The sequence below is a fragment of the Pleurodeles waltl genome, chromosome 6, assembly GCF_031143425.1.
Source record: "Pleurodeles waltl isolate 20211129_DDA chromosome 6, aPleWal1.hap1.20221129, whole genome shotgun sequence".
Lineage (NCBI taxonomy): Eukaryota > Metazoa > Chordata > Amphibia > Caudata > Salamandridae > Pleurodeles > Pleurodeles waltl.
Window position 1 is genome coordinate 1,714,323,914 of NC_090445.1, and position 24,593 is coordinate 1,714,348,506.

Sequence of the window (24,593 nt, forward strand, 5' to 3'; positions counted from 1 at the left end):
GTCCAAAAACGCTAAACGCACGATTTGCGTGTAGCAAGGCTTGTTGGCGTCCATCCGGCGGGAAAACACTTCTGCACGACTCTCCAAGGCGTGGGGGATCCATCCTCCAAAGGGGAAGTCTCTAGCCCTTGTCGTTCCTGCAGTATTCACAGTTCTTCAGCCTAGTAAGAGCTTCTTTGCACCAACCGCTGGCATTTCTTGGGCATCTGCCCATCTCCGAGCTGCTTATGACTTTTGGACTTGGTCCCCTTGTTCCACAGGTACCTTCAGAGAGGAATCCATCGTTGTTGCATTGCTGATTTGTGTTTTCCTTGCATTCTCCCTCTAACACGACTATTTTGTCCTTAGGGGAACTTTAGTGCACTTTGCACTCACTTTTCAGGGTCTTGGGGAGGGTTATTTTGCTAACTCTCACTATTTTCTAATAGTCCCAGCGACCCTCTACAAGGTCACATAGGTTTGGGGTCCATTCGTGGTTCGCATTCCACTTTTGGAGTATATGGTTTGTGTTGCCCCTATCCCTATGTTTCCCCATTGCATCCTATTGTAACTATACATTGTTTGCACTGTTTTCTAAGACTATACTGCATATTTTTGCTATTGTGTATATATATCTTGTGTATATTTCCTATCCTCTCACTGAGGGTACACTCTAAGATACTTTGGCATATTGTCATAAAAATAAAGTACCTTTATTTTTAGTATAACTGTGTATTGTGTTTTCTTATGATATTGTGCATATGACACTAAGTGGTACTGTAGTAGCTTCACACGTCTCCTAGTTCAGCCTGAGCTGCTCTGCTAAGCTACCATTATCTATCAGCCTAAGCTGCTAGACACCCTATACACTAATAAGGGATAACTGGGCCTGGTGCAAGGTGCAAGTACCCCTTGGTACTCACTACAAGCCAGTCCAGCCTCCTACATTGGTTGTGCAGTGGTGGGATAAGTGCTTTGAGACTACTTACCACTCTTGTCATTGTACTTTTCATAAGAGAAAAATATACAAAACAAGGTCAGTGTATATACACATAGCCAAAAAGTTTTGCATTTCCTCTTTTCACTCTTTTCTAAGTGCTGAAAAGTACTTCTAAACTTTCAAAAAGTTCTTAAAAGTTTAAAAAGTTTTTTCTGTCTTTCCAAAAAGTTCTGAAAACTTTTTTCTCTTTGTCTATCACTTTAACTCTCTCTAAAAAATGTCTGGCACAGGCCAAAAAGTTGAACTGTCCAAACTTGCATATGATCACCTTAGCTGGAAAGGAGCAAGGAGTCTCTGCATAGAGAGAGGTTTGAGTGTAGGGAAGAATCCTTCTTTAGAACTGTTAATTAATATGCTTAGAGTACAGGATAAGGCCATAAGTGCCCAATCTGTAGAAAAAGTAGCTAATGGTTCTCAATCTGATCCAGGGACTCCCCCAGGAAAAGGTTCAGGAAAGAAACTTCTCAGCCTGCCCATTACTAGACAGTCTAGCATAGTTGGTACAGAGGTTGAATCACATCATACTGATGATGTGCTCTCACATTATACTGGTAGCCAAGCTGTTAGGGTGCCCTCTGTAAGGGACAGGTCTCCTTCTGTTCATTCCCATCATACCTCTGTATCTAGAAATGTCCCTCCCACCCACCCTGATGACAGATTGTTGGAAAGGGAGCTCAATAGATTGAGAGTGGAGCAAACCAGACTGAAGCTCAAGAAGCAACAGCTGGATTTGGATAGACAGTCTTTAGAAATAGAGAGGGAAAGACAGAAGATGGGTTTAGATACCCATGGTGGCAGCAGCAGTATTCCCCATAGTCATCCTGCAAAAGAGCATGATTCCAGGAATCTGCATAAGATAGTTCCCCCTTACAAGGAGGGGGATGACATTAACAAGTGGTTTGCTGCACTTGAGAGGGCCTGTGCTGTACAGGATGTCCCTCAAAAGCAGTGGGCTGCTATCCTATGGCTATCATTTAGTGGAAAAGGTAGGGATAGGCTCCTTACAGTGAAAGAAAATGATGCCAATAATTTTACAGTTCTTAAGAATGCACTCCTGGATGGTTATGGCTTAACCACTGAACAGTACAGGATAAAGTTCAGAGAGACCAAAAAGGAGTCTTCACAAGACTGGGTTGATTTCATTGACCATTCAGTGAAGGCCTTGGAGGGGTGGTTACATGGCAGTAAAGTTACTGATTATGAAAGCCTGTATAACACAATCCTGAGAGAGCATATACTTAATAATTGTGTGTCTGATTTGTTGCACCAGTACCTGGTAGACTCTGATCTGACCTCTCCCCAAGAATTGGGAAAGAAGGCAGACAAATGGGTCAGAACAAGGGTGAACAGAAAAGTTCATACAGGGGGTGACAAAGATGGCAATAAGAAGAAAGATGGTGAAAAATCATCTCAAGAAAAGCATGGGGATAAGGGTAAAACCAAAGATCCCACTTCAAATCTTAAACACTCTTCAGAGGGTGGGGATAAAACAAATTCTTCCTCTTCTTCCCAACCTGCACACATTAAAAAGCCTTGGTGCTTTGTGTGTAAAAACAGAGGCCATAGGCCAGGGGATAAGTCCTGTCCAGGTAAACCCCCTGAGCCTACCACCACTAATACATCAAGCTCTAGTGCCCCTAGCAGTAGTGGTACTAGTGGTGGGACTGCTGGAAACAGTCAAGCAAAGGGTGTAGTTGGGTTCACTTATGGGTCCATAGTGGAAACTGATGTAATCAGTCCCAAGACAGTTTCTGTCACACCTAGTGGCATTGGCCTTGCCACACTGGCTGCTTGTCCCCTTACAATGGATAAGTACAGGCAGACAGTTTCAATAAATGGTGTTGAGGCCTTGGCCTACAGGGACACAGGTGCCAGTTTCACTTTGGTGACTGAAAACCTAGTGCCTCCTGAACAACACATCATTGGACAACAGTATAAGATTATTGATGTCCATAACTCCACTAAGTTTCTTCCCTTAGCTATAATTCAGTTTAGTTGGGGTGGAGTTACTGGCCCAAAGCAGGTGGTGGTATCACCTAGCTTACCTGTAGACTGTCTCTTAGGTAATGACCTAGAAGCCTCAGGTTGGGCTGATGTAGAGTTTTATGCCCATGCAGCCATGCTGGGCATCCCTGAGGAATTGTTCCCTCTCATTTCAAGTGAAATGAAAAAGCAAAGGAGAGAAGGCCTGAAAACTCAGGATCCCTCTCCATCAACAGGTAAAAAGGGTATCACAGTATCCCCTAACCACCCTACCATTCAGGATACCATTCCTGTGGTGGGAGAAACCTCTCCTGGGGTGGCACCTGCTCCAAGGGAATCATCAGCTGGCATAGCTGGACTCCCTGAGGTAGAAGTACCTCTCTGTGGGATAACTAACATTGGTGACAAAAAGAGCACCATTTTAGTTAACATGGAGCATCCCTCCAACCCTCCCAGAGAAACTTTAGTGCAGAAACCCTGTACTGCCTCACAACACTTAGGACAGCATCCCTGCCCTAGTGTGGAGCTCATAGGACAGCATCCCTGCCCTGCTCCAACTCAAGAGAAACAGCATCCCTGTTCTCTCTTCCAGCCAAATGGACAAAGTTTTTGTCCAGCTATGGCTTTACTGAGACAGCATCCCTGTCTGGCATTTCCATCATTACAAATAGGTTCAGTGGATAATTCCCACTGCTCTAAACTAAAACTTACTGATAGAAACTCTGAAAATACATCTTCACATTGTTGGTTAGCTAAAAAACTTCAAACAGGGTGGTTTACATCCCCACAGGGAAGTAACCATATAGTGGATGATAAAGGGAGTAACCAGTCTATTGCAGAGCTACTCTCTACTTATCACCACTTAGACAATAAAGTCTCAACTGGCCAAGGTTAGCCTTATTGTCCTTCGTTTGGGGGGGGGGTTGTGTGAGAAGGTAGCCTCTTTCTAGCCTTGTTACCCCCACTTTTGGCCTGTTTGTGAGTGTATGTCAGGATGTTTGTCACTGTTTTCACTGTCTCACTGGGATCCTGATAGCCAGGCCTCAGTGATCATAGTGAAAACACTATGTTTTCAGTATGGTTGTTATGTGTCACTGGGATCCTGCTGGTCAGGACCCCAGTGCTCATAGGTTTGTGGCCTATATGTATGTGTCACTGGGACCCTGTCACACAGGGCCCCAGTGCTCATAGGTGTGCATGTATATGTTCCCTGTGTGGTGCCTAACTGTCTCACTGAGGCTCTGCTAACCAGAACCTCAGTGGTTATGCTCTCTCATTACTTTCAAATTGTCACTAACAGGCTAGTGACCAATTTTACCAATTTACATTGGCTTACTGGAACACCCTTATAATTCCCTAGTATATGGTACTGAGGTACCCAGGGTATTGGGGTTCCAGGAGATCCCTATGGGCTGCAGCATTTCTTTTGCCACCCATAGGGAGCTCTGACAATTCTTACACAGGCCTGCCACTGCAGCCTGAGTGAAATAACGTCCACGTTATTTCACAGCCATTTTACACTGCACTTAAGTAACTTATAAGTCACCTATATGTCTAACCTTTACCTGGTAAAGGTTAGGTGCAAAGTTACTTAGTGTGAGGGCACCCTGGCACTAGCCAAGGTGCCCCCACATTGTTCAGAGCCAATTCACTGAACTTTGTGAGTGCGGGGACACCATTACACGTGTGCACTACATATAGGTCACTACCTATATGTAGCTTCACCATGGTAACTCCGAATATGGCCATGTAACATGTCTATGATCATGGAATTGCCCCCTCTATGCCATCCTGGCATTGTTGGTACAATTCCATGATCCCAGTGGTCTGTAGCACAGACCCTGGTACTGCCAGACTGCCCTTCCTGGGGTTTCACTGCAGCTGCTGCTGCTGCCAACCCCTCAGACAGGCATCTGCCCTCCTGGGGTCCAGCCAGGCCTGGCCCAGGATGGCAGAACAAAGAACTTCCTCTGAGAGAGGGTGTGACACCCTCTCCCTTTGGAAAATGGTGTGAAGGCAGGGGAGGAGTAGCCTCCCCCAGCCTCTGGAAATGCTTTGTTGGGCACAGAGGTGCCCAATTCTGCATAAGCCAGTCTACACCGGTTCAGGGACCCCTTAGCCCCTGCTCTGGCGCGAAACTGGACAAAGGAAAGGGGAGTGACCACTCCCCTGACCTGCACCTCCCCTGGGAGGTGTCCAGAGCTCCTCCAGTGTGCTCCAGACCTCTGCCATCTTGGAAACAGAGGTGCTGCTGGCACACTGGACTGCTCTGAGTGGCCAGTGCCACCAGGTGACGTCAGAGACTCCTTGTGATAGGCTCCTTCAGGTGTTAGTAGCCTTTCCTCTCTCCTAGGTAGCCAAACCCTCTTTTCTGGCTATTTAGGGTCTCTGTCTCTGGGGAAATTTTAGATAACGAATGCATGAGCTCAGCCGAGTTCCTCTGCATCTCCCTCTTCATCTTCTGATAAGGAATCGACCGCTGACCGCGCTGGAAGCCTGCAAACCTGCAACATAGTAGCAAAGACGACTACTGCAACTCTGTAACGCTGATCCTGCCGCCTTCTCGACTGTTTTCCTGCTTGTGCATGCTGTGGGGGTAGTCTGCCTCCTCTCTGCACCAGAAGCTCTGAAGAAATCTCCCGTGGGTCGACGGAATCTTCCCCCTGCAACCGCAGGCACCAAAAAGCTGCATCTCCGGTCCCTTGGGTCTCCTCTCAGCACGACGAGCGAGGTCCCTCGAATTCAGCGACACCGTCCAAGTGACTCCACAGTCCAGTGACTCTTCAGCCCGAGTTTGGTGGAGGTAAGTCCTTGCCTCACCTCGCTGGGCTGCATTGCTGGGAACCGCGACTTTGCAAGCTTCTCCGGCCCCTGTGCACTTCCGGCGGAAATCCTGTGTGCACAGCCAAGCCTGGGTCCACGGCACTCTAACCTGCATTGCACGACTTTCTAAGTTGGTCTCCGGCGACGTGGGACTCCTTTGTGCAACTTCGGCGAGCACCGTTTCACGCATCCTCGTAGTGCCTGTTTCTGGCACTTCTCCGGGTGCTACCTGCTTCAGTGAGGGCTCTTTGTCTTGCTCGACGTCCCCTCTTTCTGCAGGTCCAATTTGCGACCTCCTGGTCCCTCCTGGGCCCCAGCAGCGTCCAAAAACGCCAAACGCACGATTTGCGTGTAGCAAGGCTTGTTGGCGTCCATCCGGCGGGAAAACACTTCTGCACGACTCTCCAAGGCGTGGGGGATCCATCCTCCAAAGGGGAAGTCTCTAGCCCTTGTCGTTCCTGCAGTATTCACAGTTCTTCAGCCTAGTAAGAGCTTCTTTGCACCAACCGCTGGCATTTCTTGGGCATCTGCCCATCTCCGAGCTGCTTATGACTTTTGGACTTGGTCCCCTTGTTCCACAGGTACCTTCAGAGAGGAATCCATCGTTGTTGCATTGCTGATTTGTGTTTTCCTTGCATTCTCCCTCTAACACGACTATTTTGTCCTTAGGGGAACTTTAGTGCACTTTGCACTCACTTTTCAGGGTCTTGGGGAGGGTTATTTTGCTAACTCTCACTATTTTCTAATAGTCCCAGCGACCCTCTACAAGGTCACATAGGTTTGGGGTCCATTCGTGGTTCGCATTCCACTTTTGGAGTATATGGTTTGTGTTGCCCCTATCCCTATGTTTCCCCATTGCATCCTATTGTAACTATACATTGTTTGCACTGTTTTCTAAGACTATACTGCATATTTTTGCTATTGTGTATATATATCTTGTGTATATTTGCTATCCTCTCACTGAGGGTACACTCTGAGATACTTTGGCATATTGTCATAAAAATAAAGTACCTTTATTTTTAGTATAACTGTGTATTGTGTTTTCTTATGATATTGTGCATATGACACTAAGTGGTACTGTAGTAGCTTCACACGTCTCCTAGTTCAGCCTGAGCTGCTCTGCTAAGCTACCATTATCTATCAGCCTAAGCTGCTAGACACCCTATACACTAATAAGGGATAACTGGGCCTGGTGCAAGGTGCAAGTACCCCTTGGTACTCACTACAAGCCAGTCCAGCCTCCTACAATGACAATATGCCAAAAGTATCTCAGTGAGTACCCTCAGTAAGAGGATAACAAATATACACAAGATATATGTACACAATACCAAAAATATGCAGTAATAGCAAAAGGAATTAATGCAAACAGTGTAAAGTTACAATAGATTGCAATAGGAGCACATAGGTATAGGGGCAACACAAACCATATACTCCAAAAGTGGAATGCGAACCACGAATGGACCCCAAACCTATGTGAGCTTGTAGAGGGTCGCTGGGACTGTAAGAAAACAGTGAGGGTTAGAAAAATAGCCCACCCCAGACCCTGTAAGGTAGGTGTAAAGTGCACCTACAACCCCCAGAGAGCACAGAAGTCGTGATAGGGGGATTCTGCAAGGAAAACCAACACCAGCAATTCAACAACAGTGGATTTCCGGACCGGAGTACCTGTAAGACAAGGGGACCAAGTCCAAGAGCCGCGACAGTGTCGAGAGTGGGCAGGAGCCCAGGAAATGCCAGCTGAGGGTGCAAGGAAGCTGCCACCGGATGGAAGAGCTTGGTGTTTTGCAAGAACGATGAAGACTAGGAACTTCCCCTTTGGAGGATGGATGTCCCACGTCGTGCAGAAGCTTGCAGAGGTGTTCCCATGCAGAAAGACCGCAAACAAGCCTTGCTAGCTGCAAGGGTCGCGGTTAGGGTTTTTGGATGCTGCTGTGGCCCAGGAGGGACCAGGATGTCGCCACTTGGATGAGGAGACAGAGGGGGTGCCCAGCAAGTCAGGGAGCCCTCACAGAAGCAGGCAGCACCCGCAGAAGTACCGGATCAGGCACTTAGAAGAGGAGTGAACCGGAGTCCACCTGAAGTCACAAAAGGGAGTCCCACGACACCGGAGGACAACTCAGAAGGTTGTGCACTGCAGGTTAGGGTTTCGGGGACCCAAGCTTGGCTGTGCATGAAGCAAATCCTGGAAGAGAGCACAGGAGCCGGAGCAGCTGCAAATCATGCAGTACCCAGCAATGCAGTCTAGCGTGGGGAGGCAATGACTTACCTCCACCAAACTTGGACTGAAGAGACACTGGACTGTGGGAGTCTCTTGGGCAGAGTTGCTGAGTTCCAGGGACCATGCTCGTTGTGCTGAGAGGGGACCCAGAGGACCGGTGATGCAGTCTTTTGTTGCCTGAGGTTGCAGGGGGAAGATTCCGTCGACCCACGGGAGATTTCTTCAGAGCTCCTGGTGCACGAAGGAGGCAGGCTACCCCCAGAACATTCACCACCAGGAAACAGTCGAGAAAGCGGGCAGGATGAAGCAATGCTAGGTTGCAGTAGTCGTCTTTGCTACTTTGTTACGGTTTTGCAGGCGTCCTGAGCAGTCAGCGGTCGATCCTTTGGCAGAAGGTGAAGAGGGAGATGCAGAGTAACTCTGGTGAGCTCTTGCATTCGGTATCTGAAGAATTCCCCAAAGCAGAGACCCTAAATAGCCAGAAAAGGAGGTTTGGCTACCTAGGAAGGAGGATAGGCTAGTAAGAAAGGTAAGAGCCTATCAGAAGGAGTCTCTGACGTCACCTGATGGCACTGGCCACTCAGAGCAGTCCAGTGTGCCAGCAACACATCTGTTTCCAAGATGGCAGAGGCAGCATCTGTGTCCATCAAAGCATTTCCAGAGGCTGGGGGAGGCTACTCCTCCCCAGCCCTTCACACCTATTTCAGAGGAAATCCTTTGTTCTGCCTTCCTGGGCCTGGGCTGCCTGGACCCCAGGAGGGCAGAATCCTGTCTGAGGGGTTGGCAGCAGAAACAGCTGCAGTGGAGACCCCGGAAAAGGCAGTTTGGCAGTACCCGGGTACTGTGCTAGACACCCGGGCGATCATGGAATTGTCCCCCCAATACCAGAATGGTATTGGGGGAACAATTCCATGATCTTAGACATGTTACATGGCCATGTTCGGAGTTACCATTGTGGCGTTATAGGTGACTTATAAGTTACTTAAGTGCAGTGAAGAATGGCTGTGAAATAATGTGGGCATTATTTCACTCAGGCTGCAGTGGCAAGCCTGTGTAAGAATTGTCAGAGCTCCCTATGGGTGGCAAAAGAAATGCTGCAGCCCATAGGGATCTCCTGGAACCCTAATACCCTGGGTACCTCAGTACCATATACAAGGGAATTATATGGGTGAACCAGTATGCCAATGTGAATTGGTAAATTTAGCCACTAGCTTGTTAGTGACAAATTTGGAAAGCAGCGAGAGCATAACCACTGAGGTTCTGGTTAGCAGAGCCTCAGTGAGACAGTTAGGCATCATACAGGGCACATACTTATGAGCACTGGGGCCCTGCCTGGCAGGGTCCCAGTGACACATACACTAAAACAACATGTATACAGTGAAATATGGGGGTAACATGCCAGGCAAGATGGTACTTTCCTACAAGGATGCAGAGTTGTTTCCACGCAGAAAGACTGCAAACAAGCCTTGCTAGCTGCAAGAGTCACGGTTGAGGATTTTGGGTGCTGCCAGGGTCCAGGAAGGACCAGGAGGTCGCCCCTTGGAGGAGGAGACAGAGGGGGTGCTCAGCAATACAAAGAGCCAACACAGACACAGGCAGCACCCGCAGAAGCACCTGAACAGGCGTTCAGTAGATCTGAGGACGATGGTCGACTCAGCACAACAAAAGGGAGTCCCACGAGGTCGGAGTCCAACTCAGCGAGTTGGGCAATGCAGGACGGAGTTCTGGGGACCTGGGGTAGGCTGTGCACAAAGGAAGTGTCGCAAAAGTGCACAGAAGCCCTAGCACCTGCAGTTCACGCAGTACACAGGATTGCTGTCTGGCGTGGGGAGGCAAGGACCCACCCCCACCAAATTTGGACAGAAGGGACACTGGACTGTCGGACACTTGGACCCAGCTCCTGTGTTCCAGGGAACACGCTTGTCAGGATGAGAGGGGGCCCAGAGGACCGGTTATGCAGACGTTTGGGGCCTGCGTTGGCAGGGGGAAGATTCCGTTGACCCACAGGAGATTTCTTCTTGGCTTCGAGTGCAGGGTGAAGGCAGACAGCCCTCAGAGCATGCATCACCAGGAAACAGTCGAGAAAGCCGGCAGGATGAGGCACTACAATGTTGCTGGTAGTCTTCTTGCTACTTTGTTGCGGTTTTGCAGGCGTGCTGGAGCAGTCAACGGTCGATCCTTGGCAGAAGTCGAAGAGGGAAGTGCAGAGGAACTCTGGTGAGCACTTGCATTCGTTATCTGGTGAGATGCCCACAGGAGAGACCCTAAATAGCCCTCAGAAGAGGATTGGCTACAGAGAAAGGTAAGCACCTATCAGGAGGGGTCTCTGACGTCACCTGCTGGCACTGGCCACTCAGAGCTGTCCATTGTGCCCTCACACCTCTGCATCCAAGATGGCAGAGGTCTGGGACACACTGGAGGAGCTCTGGGCACCTCCCCTGGGAGTTGCTGGTCAGAGGAGTGGTCACTCCCCTTTCCTTTGTCCAGTTTCGCACCAGAGCAATGCTGGGGGGATCCCTGAACCGGTGTAGACTGGCTTATGCAAGGAGGGCACCACCTGTGACCTTCAAAGCATTTCCAGAGGCCAGGAGAGGCTACTCCTCCCAGGCCCTTCACACCTATTTCCAAAGGGAGAGGGTGTAACACCCTCTCTCAGAGGAAATCCTTTGTTCTGCCTTCCTGGGACTGGGCTGCCCAGGCCCCAGGAGGGCAGAAACCTGTCTGTGGGTTGGCAGCAGCGGTAGCTGCAGAGGAAACCCCGGAAAGTTAGTTTGGCAGTACCCAGGCTCTGTGCTGGAGACCCAGGGATGCATGGAATTGTCAAATGGTATTGGGGTGACAATTCCATGATCCTAGACATGTTACATGGCCATGTTCGGAGTTACCATTGTGACACTACATATAGGTATTGGCCTAGATGTAGTGCACCCATGTAATGGTGTCCCCGCACTCACAAAGTTCAGGGAAATTGCCCTGAATGATGTGGGGGCACCTTGGCTAGTGCCAGGGTGCCCTCACACTTAGTAACTTTGCACCTAACCTTCACTAAGTGAGGGTTAGACATATAGGTGACTTATAAGTTACTTAAGTGCAGTGTAAAATGGCTGTGAAATAACGTGGACGTTATTTCACTCAGGCTGCAGTGGCAGTCCTATGTAAAAATTGTCTGAGCTCCCTATGGGTGGCAAAAGAAATGCTGCAGCCCATATGGATCTCCTGGAACCCCAATACCTAGGTACCATATGCTAGGGAATTATAAGGGTGTTCCATTGTGCCAATGAGAATTGGTATGATTAGTCACTAGCCTGCAGTGACAATTTGAAAAGCAGAGAGAGCATAAACAGTGAGGTTCTGGTTAGCAGAGCCTCAGTGATACAGTTAGGCACCACACAGGGAACACATATAGGGCACATACTCATCAGCACTGGGGTCCTGGCTAGCAGGATCCCAGTGACACAGGCATAAACAAACATACATACAGTAAAAAAATGGGGGTAACATGCCAGGCAAGATGGTACTTTCCTATATGGTATGACACTCTTGTCCCCTGGGAAGCTACAAAGCAGTGAGTATACCTGGACTGTGGTGTGCTACTCTTGTCCCCCGGGAAGGTTACAAAGCAGTGAGTATACCTGGTCTGTGGAGTGATACTATTGTCCCCGGGGAAGGTTACAAAGCAGTGAGTATACCCGGACTGTGGTGAGATACTCTTGTCCCCCGGGAAGGTTACAAAGCAGTGAGTATACCTGGTCTGTGGTGTGATACTGTTGTCCCCTGGGAAGGTTACAAAGCAGTGAGTATACCTGGACTGTGGTGAGATACTCTTGTCCCCCGGGAAGGTTACAAAGCAGTGAGTATACCTGGACTGTGGTGTGATACTCTTGTCCCCCGGGAAGGTTACAAAGCAGTGAGTATACCTGGACTGTGGTGTGCTACTCTTGTCCCCCGGGAAGGTTACAAAGCAGTGAGTATACCTGGTCTGTGGAGTGATACTATTGTCCCCGGGGAAGGTTACAAAGCAGTGAGTATACCCGGACTGTGGTGAGATACTCTTGTCCCCCGGGAAGGTAACAAAGCAGTGAGTATACCTGGTCTGTGGTGTGATACTGTTGTCCCCTGGGAAGGTTACAAAGCAGTGAGTATACCTGGACTGTGGTGAGATACTCTTGTCCCCCGGGAAGGTTACAAAGCAGTGAGTATACCTGGACTGTGGTGTGATACTCTTGTCCCCTGGGAAGGTTACAAAGCAGTGAGTATACCTGGACTGTGGTGTGATACTCTTGTCCCCCGGGAAGGTTACAAAGCAGTGAGTATAGCTGGACTGTGGTGTCCCAGGAGTGCAGTGCGGAGGGCTGTAGAGCACCGAGCATCCCTTGGGCTGTAGTGTGACAGGAGTGCAGTGCGGAGGGCTACAAAGCAGTGAGTATACCTGGACTGTGGTGTGACAGGAGTGCGGTGCGGAGGGCTGTAGAGCACCGAGCATCCCTTGGGCTGTAGTGTGACAGGAGTGCAGTGCGGAGGGCTACAAAGCAGTGAGTATACCTGGACTGTGGTGTGATACTCTTGTCCCCTGGGAAGGTTACAAAGCAGTGAGTATACCTGGACTGTGGTGTGATACTCTTGTTCCCCGGGAAGGTTACAAAGCAGTGAGTATACCCGGACTGTGGTGAGATACTCTTGTCCCCCGGGAAGGTTACAAAGCAGTGAGTATACCTGGTCTGTGGAGTGATACTATTGTCCCCGGGGAAGGTTACAAAGCAGTGAATATACCCGGACTGTGGTGAGATACTCTTGTCCCCCGGGAAGGTTACAAAGCAGTGAGTATACCTGGACTGTGGTGTGATACTCTTGTCCCCTGGGAAGGTTACAAAGCAGTGAGTATACCTGGACTGTGGTGAGATACTCTTGTCCCCCGGGAAGGTTACAAAGCAGTGAGTATACCTGGACTGTGGTGTGATACTCTTGTTCCCCGGGAAGGTTACAAAGCAGTGAGTATACCCGGACTGTGGTGAGATACTCTTGTCCCCTGGGAAGGTTACAAAGCAGTGAGTATACCTGGACTGTGGTGTCCCTGGAGTGCAGTGCGGAGGGCTGTAGAGCACCGAGTATCCCTGGGGCTGTAGTAGGATCAGACCTCTGTTCCCATGCCAGGCTGTAGCTCTCTGGCCCTTTACTCTGAGATCCTCATACCTGCCAGTTGTCAGTGGTACTGCATCATAAATCATATATTGAAATGATTTCTGCTGTAACTCTGCTCCTGTCTGTCTCCGTCCCACAGAAGAGAAATCTCCTCCAATGGGGGTCATTATCGGAGGCGTCATTGGAGCCCTTGTGGGTGTTGGGCTGCTCGCTGCTGTCGTTTGGATTGTCTACTCGAAGAAGAAAAAATTAGGTAAGTGAATTCAGTTTGATATTCCTGGTGGGGGGTACCATCACTTCCTGCAGGGGTGCAGGTGAATACGATCTGCCACATGCAGCAGGGGTGGGATACATCCATGCTTGGAGACCTGGTTCCTTTACATGTAGGTGGGTGGAGCAGGGGTGGGGTACATGCATGCTTTTAGATCTGCTTGCTTTACATGGAGCTGGGTGGAGCAGGGGTGAGGATACATGCATGCTTCTAGATCTGCTTGCTTTACATGGAGGTGGGTGGACCAGGGGTGGTTTACATAGAGGTGGGTGGAGCAGGGGTGGGGATACATGCATGCTTCTAGATCTGCTTGCTTTACATGGAGCTGGGTGGAGCAGGGGGGATACATGCATGCTTCTAGATCTGCTTGCTTTACATGGAGGAGGGTGGACCTGGGGTGGGGTTACATGCATACTTCTAGATCTGCTTGCTTTACATGGAGGTGGGTGGAGCAGGGGTGGGATACATGCATGCTTCTAGATCTGCTTGCTTTGCATGGAGGTGGGTGGAGCAGGGGTGGGATACATGCATGCTTCTAGATCTGCTTGCTTTACATGGAGGTGGGTGGAGAAGGGGTGGGATACATGCATGCTTCTAGATCTGCTTGCTTTACATGTAGGTGGGTGGAGCAGGGGTGGGGGTACATGCATGCTTCTAGATCTGCTTGGTTTACATGTAGGTGGGTGGAGCAGGGGTGGGATACATGCATGCTTCTAGATCTGCTTGCTTTATATGTAGGTGGGTGGAGCAGGGGTTGGGGTCCATGCATGCTTCTAGATCTGCTTGCTTTACATGTAGGTGGGTGGAGCAGGGGTGGGATACATGCATGCTTCTAGACCTGGTTCCTTTACATCAAGGTGGGTGGAGCAGGGCTGGGGGTACATGCATGCTTCGAGATCTGCTTGCTTTACATGGAGGAGGGTGGAGCAGGTGTGGGATACATGCATGCTTCTAGATCTGCTTGCTTTACATGTAGGTGGGTGGAGCATGGGTGGGGGTACATGCATGCTTCTAGATCTGCTTGCTTTACGTGGAGGTGGGTGGATGGAGCAGGGGTGGGATACATGCATGCTTCTAGATCTGCTTGCTTTACATGGAGGTGGGTGGAGCAGGGGTGGGATACATGCATGCTTCTAGATCTGCTTGCTTTACATGGAGGAGGGTGGAGCAGGGGTGGGATACATGCATGCTTCTAGATCTGCTTGCTTTACATGGAGGAGGGTGTAGCAGGGGTGGGATAAATGCATGCTTCTAGATCTGCTTGCTTTACATGGAGGTGGGTGGAGCAGGGGTGGGATACATGCATGCTTCTAGATCTGCTTGCTTTACATGGAGGAGGGTGGAGCAGGGGTGGGATACATGCATGCTTCTAGATCTGCTTGCTTTACATGGAGGAGGGTGGAGCAGGGGTGGGATACATGCATGCTTCTAGATCTGCTTGCTTTACATGGAGGTGGGTGGAGCAGGGGTGGGGGTACATGCGTGCTTCTAGATCTGGTTCCTTTACATGGAGGTGGGTGGATCAGGGGTGGGATACATGCATGCTTCTAGATCTGCTTGCTTTACATGGAGGTGGGTGGAGCAGGGGTGGGGATACATGCATGCTTCTAGATCTGCTTGCTTTACATGGAGGTGGGTGGAGCAGGGGTGAGGGTATATGTGTGCTTCTAGATCTGGTTCCTTTACATGGAGGTGGGTGGAGGAAGGGTGGGGTACATGCATGCTTCTAGACCTTCTTGCTTTACATGGAGGTGGGTGGGGCAGGGGTGGGGGTGCATGAATGCTTCTAGATCTGCTTGCTTTACATGGAGTGGGTGGAGAAGGGGTGGGATACATGCATGCTTCTAGATCTGCTTGCTTTACATGGAGGTGGATGGAGCAGGGGTGGGGGTACATGCGTGCTTCTGGATCTGCTTGCTTTACATGGAGGTGGGTGGAGCAGGGCTGGGGATACATGTATGCTTCTAGACCTGCTTGTTTTACATGGAGGTGGGTGGAGCAGGGGTGGGGGTACATGCATGCTTCTAGATCTGCTTGCTTTACATGGAGGAGGGTGGAGCAGGGGTGGGGTACATGCATGCTTCTAGATCTGCTTGCTTTACATGGAGTGGGTGGAGCAGGGGTGGGGGTACATGCATGCTTCTAGATCTGCTTGTTTTACATGGAGGTGGGTGGAGCAGGGGTGGGGTACATCCATGCTTCTAGACCTGCTTGCTTTACATGGAGGTGGGTGGAGCAGGGGTGGGGATACATCCATGCTTCTAGATCTGCTTGCTTTACATGGAGTGGGTGGAGCAGGGCTTGGGGTACATTCATGCTTCTAGATCTGCTTGCTTTACATAGAGGTGGGTGGAGCAGGGGTGGGGGGACATGCATGCTTCTAGATCTGCTTGCTTTACGTGGAGGTGGGTGGATGGAGCAGGGGTGGGATACATGCATGCTTCTAGATCTGCTTGCTTTACATGGAGGTGGGTGGAGCAGGGGTGGGATACATGCATGCTTCTAGATCTGCTTGCTTTACATGGAGGAGGGTGGAGCAGGGGTGGGATACATGCATGCTTCTAGATCTGCTTGCTTTACATGGAGGAGGGTGTAGCAGGGGTGGGATAAATGCATGCTTCTAGATCTGCTTGCTTTACATGGAGGTGGGTGGAGCAGGGGTGGGATACATGCATGCTTCTAGATCTGCTTGCTTTACATGGAGGAGGGTGGAGCAGGGGTGGGATACATGCATGCTTCTAGATCTGCTTGCTTTACATGGAGGAGGGTGGAGCAGGGGTGGGATACATGCATGCTTCTAGATCTGCTTGCTTTACATGGAGGTGGGTGGAGCAGGGGTGGGGGTACATGCGTGCTTCTAGATCTGGTTCCTTTACATGGAGGTGGGTGGATCAGGGGTGGGATACATGCATGCTTCTAGATCTGCTTGCTTTACATGGAGGTGGGTGGAGCAGGGGTGGGGATACATGCATGCTTCTAGATCTGCTTGCTTTACATGGAGGTGGGTGGAGCAGGGGTGAGGGTATATGTGTGCTTCTAGATCTGGTTCCTTTACATGGAGGTGGGTGGAGGAAGGGTGGGGTACATGCATGCTTCTAGACCTGCTTGCTTTACATGGAGGTGGGTGGGGCAGGGGTGGGGGTGCATGAATGCTTCTAGATCTGCTTGCTTTACATGGAGTGGGTGGAGAAGGGGTGGGATACATGCATGCTTCTAGATCTGCTTGCTTTACATGGAGGTGGATGGAGCAGGGGTGGGGCTACATGCGTGCTTCTGGATCTGCTTGCTTTACATGGAGGTGGGTGGAGCAGGGCTGGGGATACATGTATGCTTCTAGACCTGCTTGTTTTACATGGAGGTGGGTGGAGCAGGGGTGGGGGTACATGCATGCTTCTAGATCTGCTTGCTTTACATGGAGGAGGGTGGAGCAGGGGTGGGGTACATGCATGCTTCTAGATCTGCTTGCTTTACATGGAGTGGGTGGAGCAGGGGTGGGGGTACATGCATGCTTCTAGATCTGCTTGTTTTACATGGAGGTGGGTGGAGCAGGGGTGGGGTACATCCATGCTTCTAGACCTGCTTGCTTTACATGGAGGTGGGTGGAGCAGGGGTGGGGATACATCCATGCTTCTAGATCTGCTTGCTTTACATGGAGTGGGTGGAGCAGGGCTTGGGGTACATTCATGCTTCTAGATCTGCTTGCTTTACATAGAGGTGGGTGGAGCAGGGGTGGGGGGACATGCATGCTTCTAGATCTGCTTGCTTTACATGGAGGTGGGTGGAGCAGGGGTGGGGTACATGCATGCTTCTAGATCTGCTTGCTTTACATGGAGGTGGGTGGAGCAGGGGTGGGGGGACATGCATGCTTCTAGATCTGCTTGCTTTACATGGAGGTGGGTGGAGCAGGGGTGGGGGGACATGCATGCTTCTAGATCTGCTTGCTTTACATGGAGGTGGGTGGACCTGGGGTGGGGGTACATGCATGCTTCTAGATCTGCTTGCTTTACATGGAGGAGGGTGGAGCAGGGGTGGGGTACATGCATGCTTCTAGATCTGCTTGCTTTACATGGAGTGGGTGGAGCAGGGGTGGGGGTACATGCATGCTTCTAGATCTGCTTGCTTTACATGGAGGTGGGTGGAGCAGGGGTGGGGGGACATGCATGCTTCTAGATCTGCTTGCTTTACATGGAGGTGGGTGGAGCAGGGGTGGGGGGACATGCATGCTTCTAGATCTGCTTGTTTTACATGGAGGTGGGTGGAGCAGGGGTGGGGTACATCCATGCTTCTAGACCTGCTTGCTTTACATGGAGGTGGGTGGAGCAGGGGTGGGGATACATCCATGCTTCTAGATCTGCTTGCTTTACATGGAGTGGGTGGAGCAGGGCTTGGGGTACATTCATGCTTCTAGATCTGCTTGCTTTACATGTAGGTGGGTGGAGCATGGGTGGGGGTACATGCATGCTTCTAGATCTGCTTGCTTTACGTGGAGGTGGGTGGATGGAGCAGGGGTGGGATACATGCATGCTTCTAGATCTGCTTGCTTTACATGGAGGTGGGTGGAGCAGGGGTGGGATACATGCATGCTTCTAGATCTGCTTGCTTTACATGGAGGAGGGTGGAGCAGGGGTGGGATACATGCATGCTTCTAGATCTGCTTGCTTTACATGGAGGAGGGTGTAGCAGGGGTGGGATAAATGCATGCTTCTAGATCTGCTTGCTTTACATGGAGGTGGGTGGAGCAGGGGTGGGATACATGCATGCTTCTAGATCCTAGATCTGCTTGCTTTACATGGAGGAGGGTGGAGCAGGGGTGGGATACATGCATGCTTCTAGATCTGCTTGCTTTACATGGAGGAGGGTGGAGCAGGGGTGGGATACATGCATGCTTCTAGATCTGCTTGCTTTACATGGAGGTGGGTGGAGCAGGGGTGGGGGTACATGCGTGCTTCTAGATCTGGTTCCTTTACATGGAGGTGGGTGGATCAGGGGTGGGATACATGCATGCTTCTAGATCTGCTTGCTTTACATGGAGGTGGGTGGAGCAGGGGTGGGGATACATGCATGCTTCTAGATCTGCTTGCTTTACATGGAGGTGGGTGGAGCAGGGGTGAGGGTATATGTGTGCTTCTAGATCTGGTTCCTTTACATGGAGGTGGGTGGAGGAAGGGTGGGGTACATGCATGCTTCTAGACCTGCTTGCTTTACATGGAGGTGGGTGGGGCAGGGGTGGGGGTGCATGAATGCTTCTAGATCTGCTTGCTTTACATGGAGTGGGTGGAGAAGGGGTGGGATACATGCATGCTTCTAGATCTGCTTGCTTTACATGGAGGTGGATGGAGCAGGGGTGGGGGTACATGCGTGCTTCTGGATCTGCTTGCTTTACATGGAGGTGGGTGGAGCAGGGCTGGGGATACATGTATGCTTCTAGACCTGCTTGTTTTACATGGAGGTGGGTGGAGCAGGGGTGGGGGTACATGCATGCTTCTAGATCTGCTTGCTTTACATGGAGGAGGGTGGAGCAGGGGTGGGGTACATGCATGCTTCTAGATCTGCTTGCTTTACATGGAGTGGGTGGAGCAGGGGTGGGGGTACATGCATGCTTCTAGATCTGCTTGTTTTACATGGAGGTGGGTGGAGCAGGGGTGGGGTACATCCATGCTTCTAGACCTGCTTGCTTTACATGGAGGTGGGTGGAGCAGGGGTGGGGATACATCCATGCTTCTAGATCTGCTTGCTTTACATGGAGTGGGTGGAGCAGGGCTTGGGGTACATTCATGCTTCTAGATCTGCTTGCTTTACATAGAGGTGGGTGGAGCAGGGGTGGGGGGACATGCATGCTTCTAGATCTGCTTGCTTTACATGGAGGTGGGTGGAGCAGGGGTGGGGTACATGCATGCTTCTAGATCTGCTTGCTTTACATGGAGGTGGGTGGAGCAGGGGTGGGGGGACATGCATGCTTCTAGATCTGCTTGCTTTACATGGAGGTGGGTGGAGCAGGGGTGGGGGGACATGCATGCTTCTAGATCTGCTTGCTTTACATGGAGGTGGGTGGACCTGGGGTGGGGGTACATGCATGCTTCTAGATCTGCTTGCTTTACATGGAGGAGGGTGGAGCAGGGGTGGGGTACATGCATGCTTCTAGATCTGCTTGCTTTACATGGAGTGGGTGGAGCAGGGGTGGGGGTACATGCATGCTTCTAGATCTGCTTGCTTTACATGGAGGTGGGTGGAGCAGGGGTGGGGGGACATGCATGCTTCTAGATCTGCTTGCTTTACATGGAGGTGGGTGGAGCAGGGGTGGGGGGACATGCATGCTTCTAGATCTGCTTGCTTTACATGGAGGTGGGTGGACCTGGGGTGGGGGTACATGCATGCTTCTAGATCTGCTTGCTTTACATGGAGGAGGGTGGAGCAGGGGTGGGGTACATGCATGCTTCTAGATCTGCTTGCTTTACATGGAGTGGGTGGAGCAGGGGTGGGGGTACATGCATGCTTCTAGATCTGCTTGCTTTACATGGAGGTGGGTGGAGCAGGGGTGGGGTACATCCATGCTTCTAGACCTGCTTGCTTTACATGGAGGTGGGTGGAGCAGGGGTGGGGATACATCCATGCTTCTAGATCTGCTTGCTTGACATGGAGTGGGTGGAGCAGGGCTTGGGGTACATTCATGCTTCTAGATCTGCTTGCTTTACATAGAGGTGGGTGGAGCAGGGGTGGGGGGACATGCATGCTTCTAGATCTGCTTGCTTTACATGGAGGTGGGTGGAGCAGGGGTGGGGGCACATCCATGCTTCTAGATCTGCTTGCTTTACATGGAGGTGGGTGGACCTGGGGTGGGGATACATGCATGCTTCTAGATCTGCTTGCTTTACATGGAGGTGGGTGGAGCAGGGGTGGGGGGACATGCATGCTTCTAGATCTGCTTGCTTTACATGGAGGTGGGTGGACCTGGGGTGGGGATACATGCATGCTTCTAGATCTGCTTGCTTAACATGGAGGTGGGTGGGGCAGGGGTGGGGTACATGCATGCTTCTAGATCTGCTTGCTTTACATGGAGGTGGGTGGAGCAGGGGTGGGGTACATGCATGCTTCTAGATCTGCTTGCTTTACATGGAGGTGGGTGGAGCAGGGGTGGGGTACATGCATGCTTCTAGATCTGCTTGTTTTACATGGAGGTGGGTGGGGCAGGGGTGGGGATACATGCATGCTTCTAGATCTGCTTGCTTTACATGGAGGTGGGTGGAGCAGGGGTGGGGGGACATGCATGCTTCTAGATCGGCTTGCTTTACATGGAGGTGGGTGGAGCAGGGGTGGGATGCATTCATGCTTCTAGATCTGCTTGCTTTACATGTAGGTGGGTGGAGCAGGGGTAGGGATACATTCATGCTTCTAGATCTGCTTGCTTTACATGGAGGTGGGTGGAGCAGGGGTGGGGTACATGCATGCTTCTAGATCGGCTTGCTTTACATGGAGGTGGGTGGAGCAGGGGTGGGGGTACATGCATGCTTCTAGATCTGCTTGCTTTACATGGAGGTGGGTGGAGCAGGGGTGGGATACATGCATGCTTCTAGATCGGCTTGCTTTACATGGAGGTGGGTGGAGCAGGGGTGGGGGTACATGCATGCTTCTAGATCTGCTTGCTTTACATGGGGGTGGGTGGAGCAGGGGTGGGATACATGCATGCTTCTAGACCTGTGCCTTTCTGGACCAGCTTCCTGTGAGATATGATCAGCTCCAGGACACTGTGGAAGGCGGTAAAGCACAGACTATACTGTGGGGTGTACCCTGATAGTGGTGCCCTCAGACAGGGTGCAAAGCAGGGGCAGTACTTTTAGCTGTATTGTAGGAGCACAAACAATATGTTAGATGTTGTGATAGCAGTGCCGTGAGAGGGTACACAGGTACTGCGTGCTGTGGTGTGATATCAGTGTCCTGAGAGAGGGTACAAGGTACTGTGTGCTGTTGTAGGAAAGTACCATCTTCCCTGGCATGTTAACCCCATTTTTACTGTATGTATGTTTGTTTTGCCTGTGTCATTGGGATCCTGCTAGCCAGGACCTCAGTGCTCATAGTGAAAACCCTATGTTGTCAGTGTGTTTGATATGTGTCACTGGGATCCTGCTAGTCAAGACCTGAGTGCTCATAAAGTATGCCCTGTATGTGTTCCCTGTGTGGTGCCTAACTGTATCACTCAGGCTCTGCTAACCAGAACCTCAGTGTTTATGCTCCCTATGCTTTCTAACATTGTCACTGCAGGCTAGTGACTAATTTTACCAATCCTCATTGGCACACTGGAATACCCTTATAATTCCCTAGTATATGGTACCTAGGTACCCAGGGTATTGGGGTTCCAGGAGATCCCTATGGGCTACAGCATTTCTTTTGCCACCCATAGGGAGCTCTGACAATTCTTACACAGGCCTGCCACTGCAGCCTGAGTGAAATAACGTCCACGTTATTTCACAGCCATTTACCACTGCACTTAAGTAACTTATAAGTCACCTATATGTCTAACCTTCACCTGGTGAAGGTTGGGTGACAAGTTACTTAGTGTGTGGGCACCCTGGCACTAGCCAAGGTGCCCCCACATCATTCAGGGATAATTCCCTGGACTTTGTGAGTGCGGAGACACCATTACACGCGTGCACTACACATAGGTCAATACCTATATGTAGCGTCACCATGGTAACTCCGAACATGGCCATGTAACATGTCTAGGATCATGGAATTGTCACCCCAATAACAACAGTCCACCCAGGGCCCTGGTCACCCCACACATTCACCCTCTGGCCCAATGCTAGTTTAGATGTAAAATGTAAGATTTAAACCTCCTCGAAGCTGACTGAGCTGCGCCCCTGAGGCTGTGGTTCCCTCACCCCTCTCTGCTCCAACCTCCTAATATAAGCACTTGTGATCAGTGAGAGGATGGGCTGAGTAACCTCTGTGAACTTAAGACTCACGAAATGTGTTTTATTTTTCAGGAAAACCTGCATACACTGTGGCAGAACAAGGTGAGTGACTCCTGACTTGTTTGTGACGAGTTTTGCTGGTTCTCTGAGAGCGATTAAGAGAGGTCATGAAATGTTCCCCTGACTGGTAAATGGGGAAATGAAGGAAATATTGGAAAAGAAACCAGAACATCTTGAGTGAAACCAGGAAGCCTTTCTGTATCAGAAACTGTGCTCATTGTCAGTGAAACATCACTGGGGTGGAGTTTACATGTATGGATATAGATTATTTCAGACATTTTTTATTTGGTGCTTGACGTGTTCACAAGTTGCTTGTTAGCAGGTGATCCCCTGCGGGCAGCAGATACTTGGCACGCTTGGCTGTCATTGTGGAGGTATATGATCAGTGTTCTGTGGAGTATGTTCATACTGTGGCCTGTTGTAGGAGGCTGGACTGGCTTGTAGTGAGTACCAAGGGGTACTTGCACCTTGCACCAGGCCCAGTTATCCCTTATTAGTGTATAGGGTGTCTAGCAGCTTAGGCTGATAGATAATGGTAGCTTAGCAAAGCAGCTCAGGCTGAACTAGGAGACGTGTGAAGCTACTACAGTACCACTTAGTGTCATATGCACAATATCATAAGAAAACACAATACACAGTTATACTAAAAATGAAGGTACTTTATTTTTATGACAATATGCCAAAGTATCTTAGAGTGTACCCTCAGTGAGAGGATAGGAAATATACACAAGATATATATACACAATAGCAAAAATATGCAGTATAGTCTTAGAAAACAGTGCAAACAATGTATAGTTACAATAGGATGCAATGGGGAAACATAGGGATAGGGGCAACACAAACCATATACTCCAGAAGTGGAATGCGAACCACGAATGGACCCCAAACCTATGTGACCTTGTAGAGGGTCGCTGGGACTATTAGAAAATAGTGAGAGTTAGCAAAATAACCCACCCCAAGACCCTGAAAAGTGAGTGCAAAGTGCACCAAAGTTCCCCTAAGGACAAAATAGTCGTGTTAGAGGGAGAATGCAAGGAAAACACAAATCAGCAATGCAACAACGATGGATTCCTGTCTGAAGGTACCTGTGGAACAAGGGGACCAAGTCCAAAAGTCACAAGCAGCTCGGAGATGGGCAGATGCCCAAGAAATGCCAGCGGTTGGTGCAAAGAAGCTCTTACTAGGCTGAAGAACTGTGAATACTGCAGGAACGACAAGGGCTAGAGACTTCCCCTTTGGAGGATGGATCCCCCACGCCTTGGAGAGTCGTGCAGAAGTGTTTTCCCGCCGGATGGACGCCAACAAGCCTTGCTACACGCAAATCGTGCGTTTGGCGTTTTTGGACGCTGCTGGGGCCCAGGAGGGACCAGGAGGTCGCAAATTGGACCTGCAGAGAGAGGGGATGTCGAGCAAGACAAGGAGCCCTCACTGAAGCAGGTAGCACCCGGAGAAGTGCCAGAAACAGGCACTACGAGGATGCGTGAAACGGTGCTCGCCGAAGTTGCACAAAGGAGTCCCACGTCGCCGGAGACCAACTTAGAAAGTCGTGCAATGCAGGTTAGAGTGCCGTGGACCCAGGCTTGGCTGTGCACACAGGATTTCCGCCGGAAGTGCACAGGGGCCGGAGAAGCTTGCAAAGTCGCGGTTCCCAGCAATGCAGCCCAGCGAGGTGAGGCAAGGACTTACCTCCACCAAACTTGGGCTGAAGAGTCACTGGACTGTGGGGGTCACTTGGACGGTGTCGCTGGATTCGAGGGACCTCGCTCGTCGTGCTGAGAGGAGACCCAAGGGACCGGAGATGCAGCTTTTTGGTGCCTGCGGTTGCAGGGGGAAGATTCCGTCGACCCACGGGAGATTTCTTCGGATCTTCTGGTGCAGAGAGGAGGCAGACTACCCCCACAGCATGCACAAGCAGGAAAACAGTCGAGAAGGCGGCAGGATCAGCGTTACAGAGTTGCAGTAGTCGTCTTTGCTACTATGTTGCAGGTTTGCAGGCTTCCAGCGCGGTCAGCGGTCGATTCCTTATCAGAAGGTGAAGAGGGAGATGCAGAGGAACTCGGCTGAGCTCATGCATTCGTTATCTAAAGTTTCCCCAGAGACAGAGACCCTAAATAGCCAGAAAAGAGGGTTTGGCTACCTAGGAGAGAGGAAAGGCTACTAACACCTGAAGGAGCCTATCACAAGGAGTCTCTGACGTCACCTGGTGGCACT

At 50.5% G+C, this 24,593-nt stretch overlaps 1 protein-coding gene across 1 annotated transcript in view; it reads left to right on the forward strand.

Annotated features, from left to right (window-relative positions):
- The window catches only part of LOC138301433 (class I histocompatibility antigen, Gogo-OKO alpha chain-like), a 425,484-nt gene that overhangs the window by 376,135 nt on the left and 24,756 nt on the right, over nt 1-24,593 (forward strand). Inside the window, exons 5-6 of the mRNA XM_069241925.1 lie at nt 13,282-13,395; nt 22,395-22,424. Coding sequence (XP_069098026.1) covers nt 13,282-13,395; nt 22,395-22,424 — 144 coding nt within the window. The remainder of the gene's footprint in view (nt 1-13,281; nt 13,396-22,394; nt 22,425-24,593) is intronic.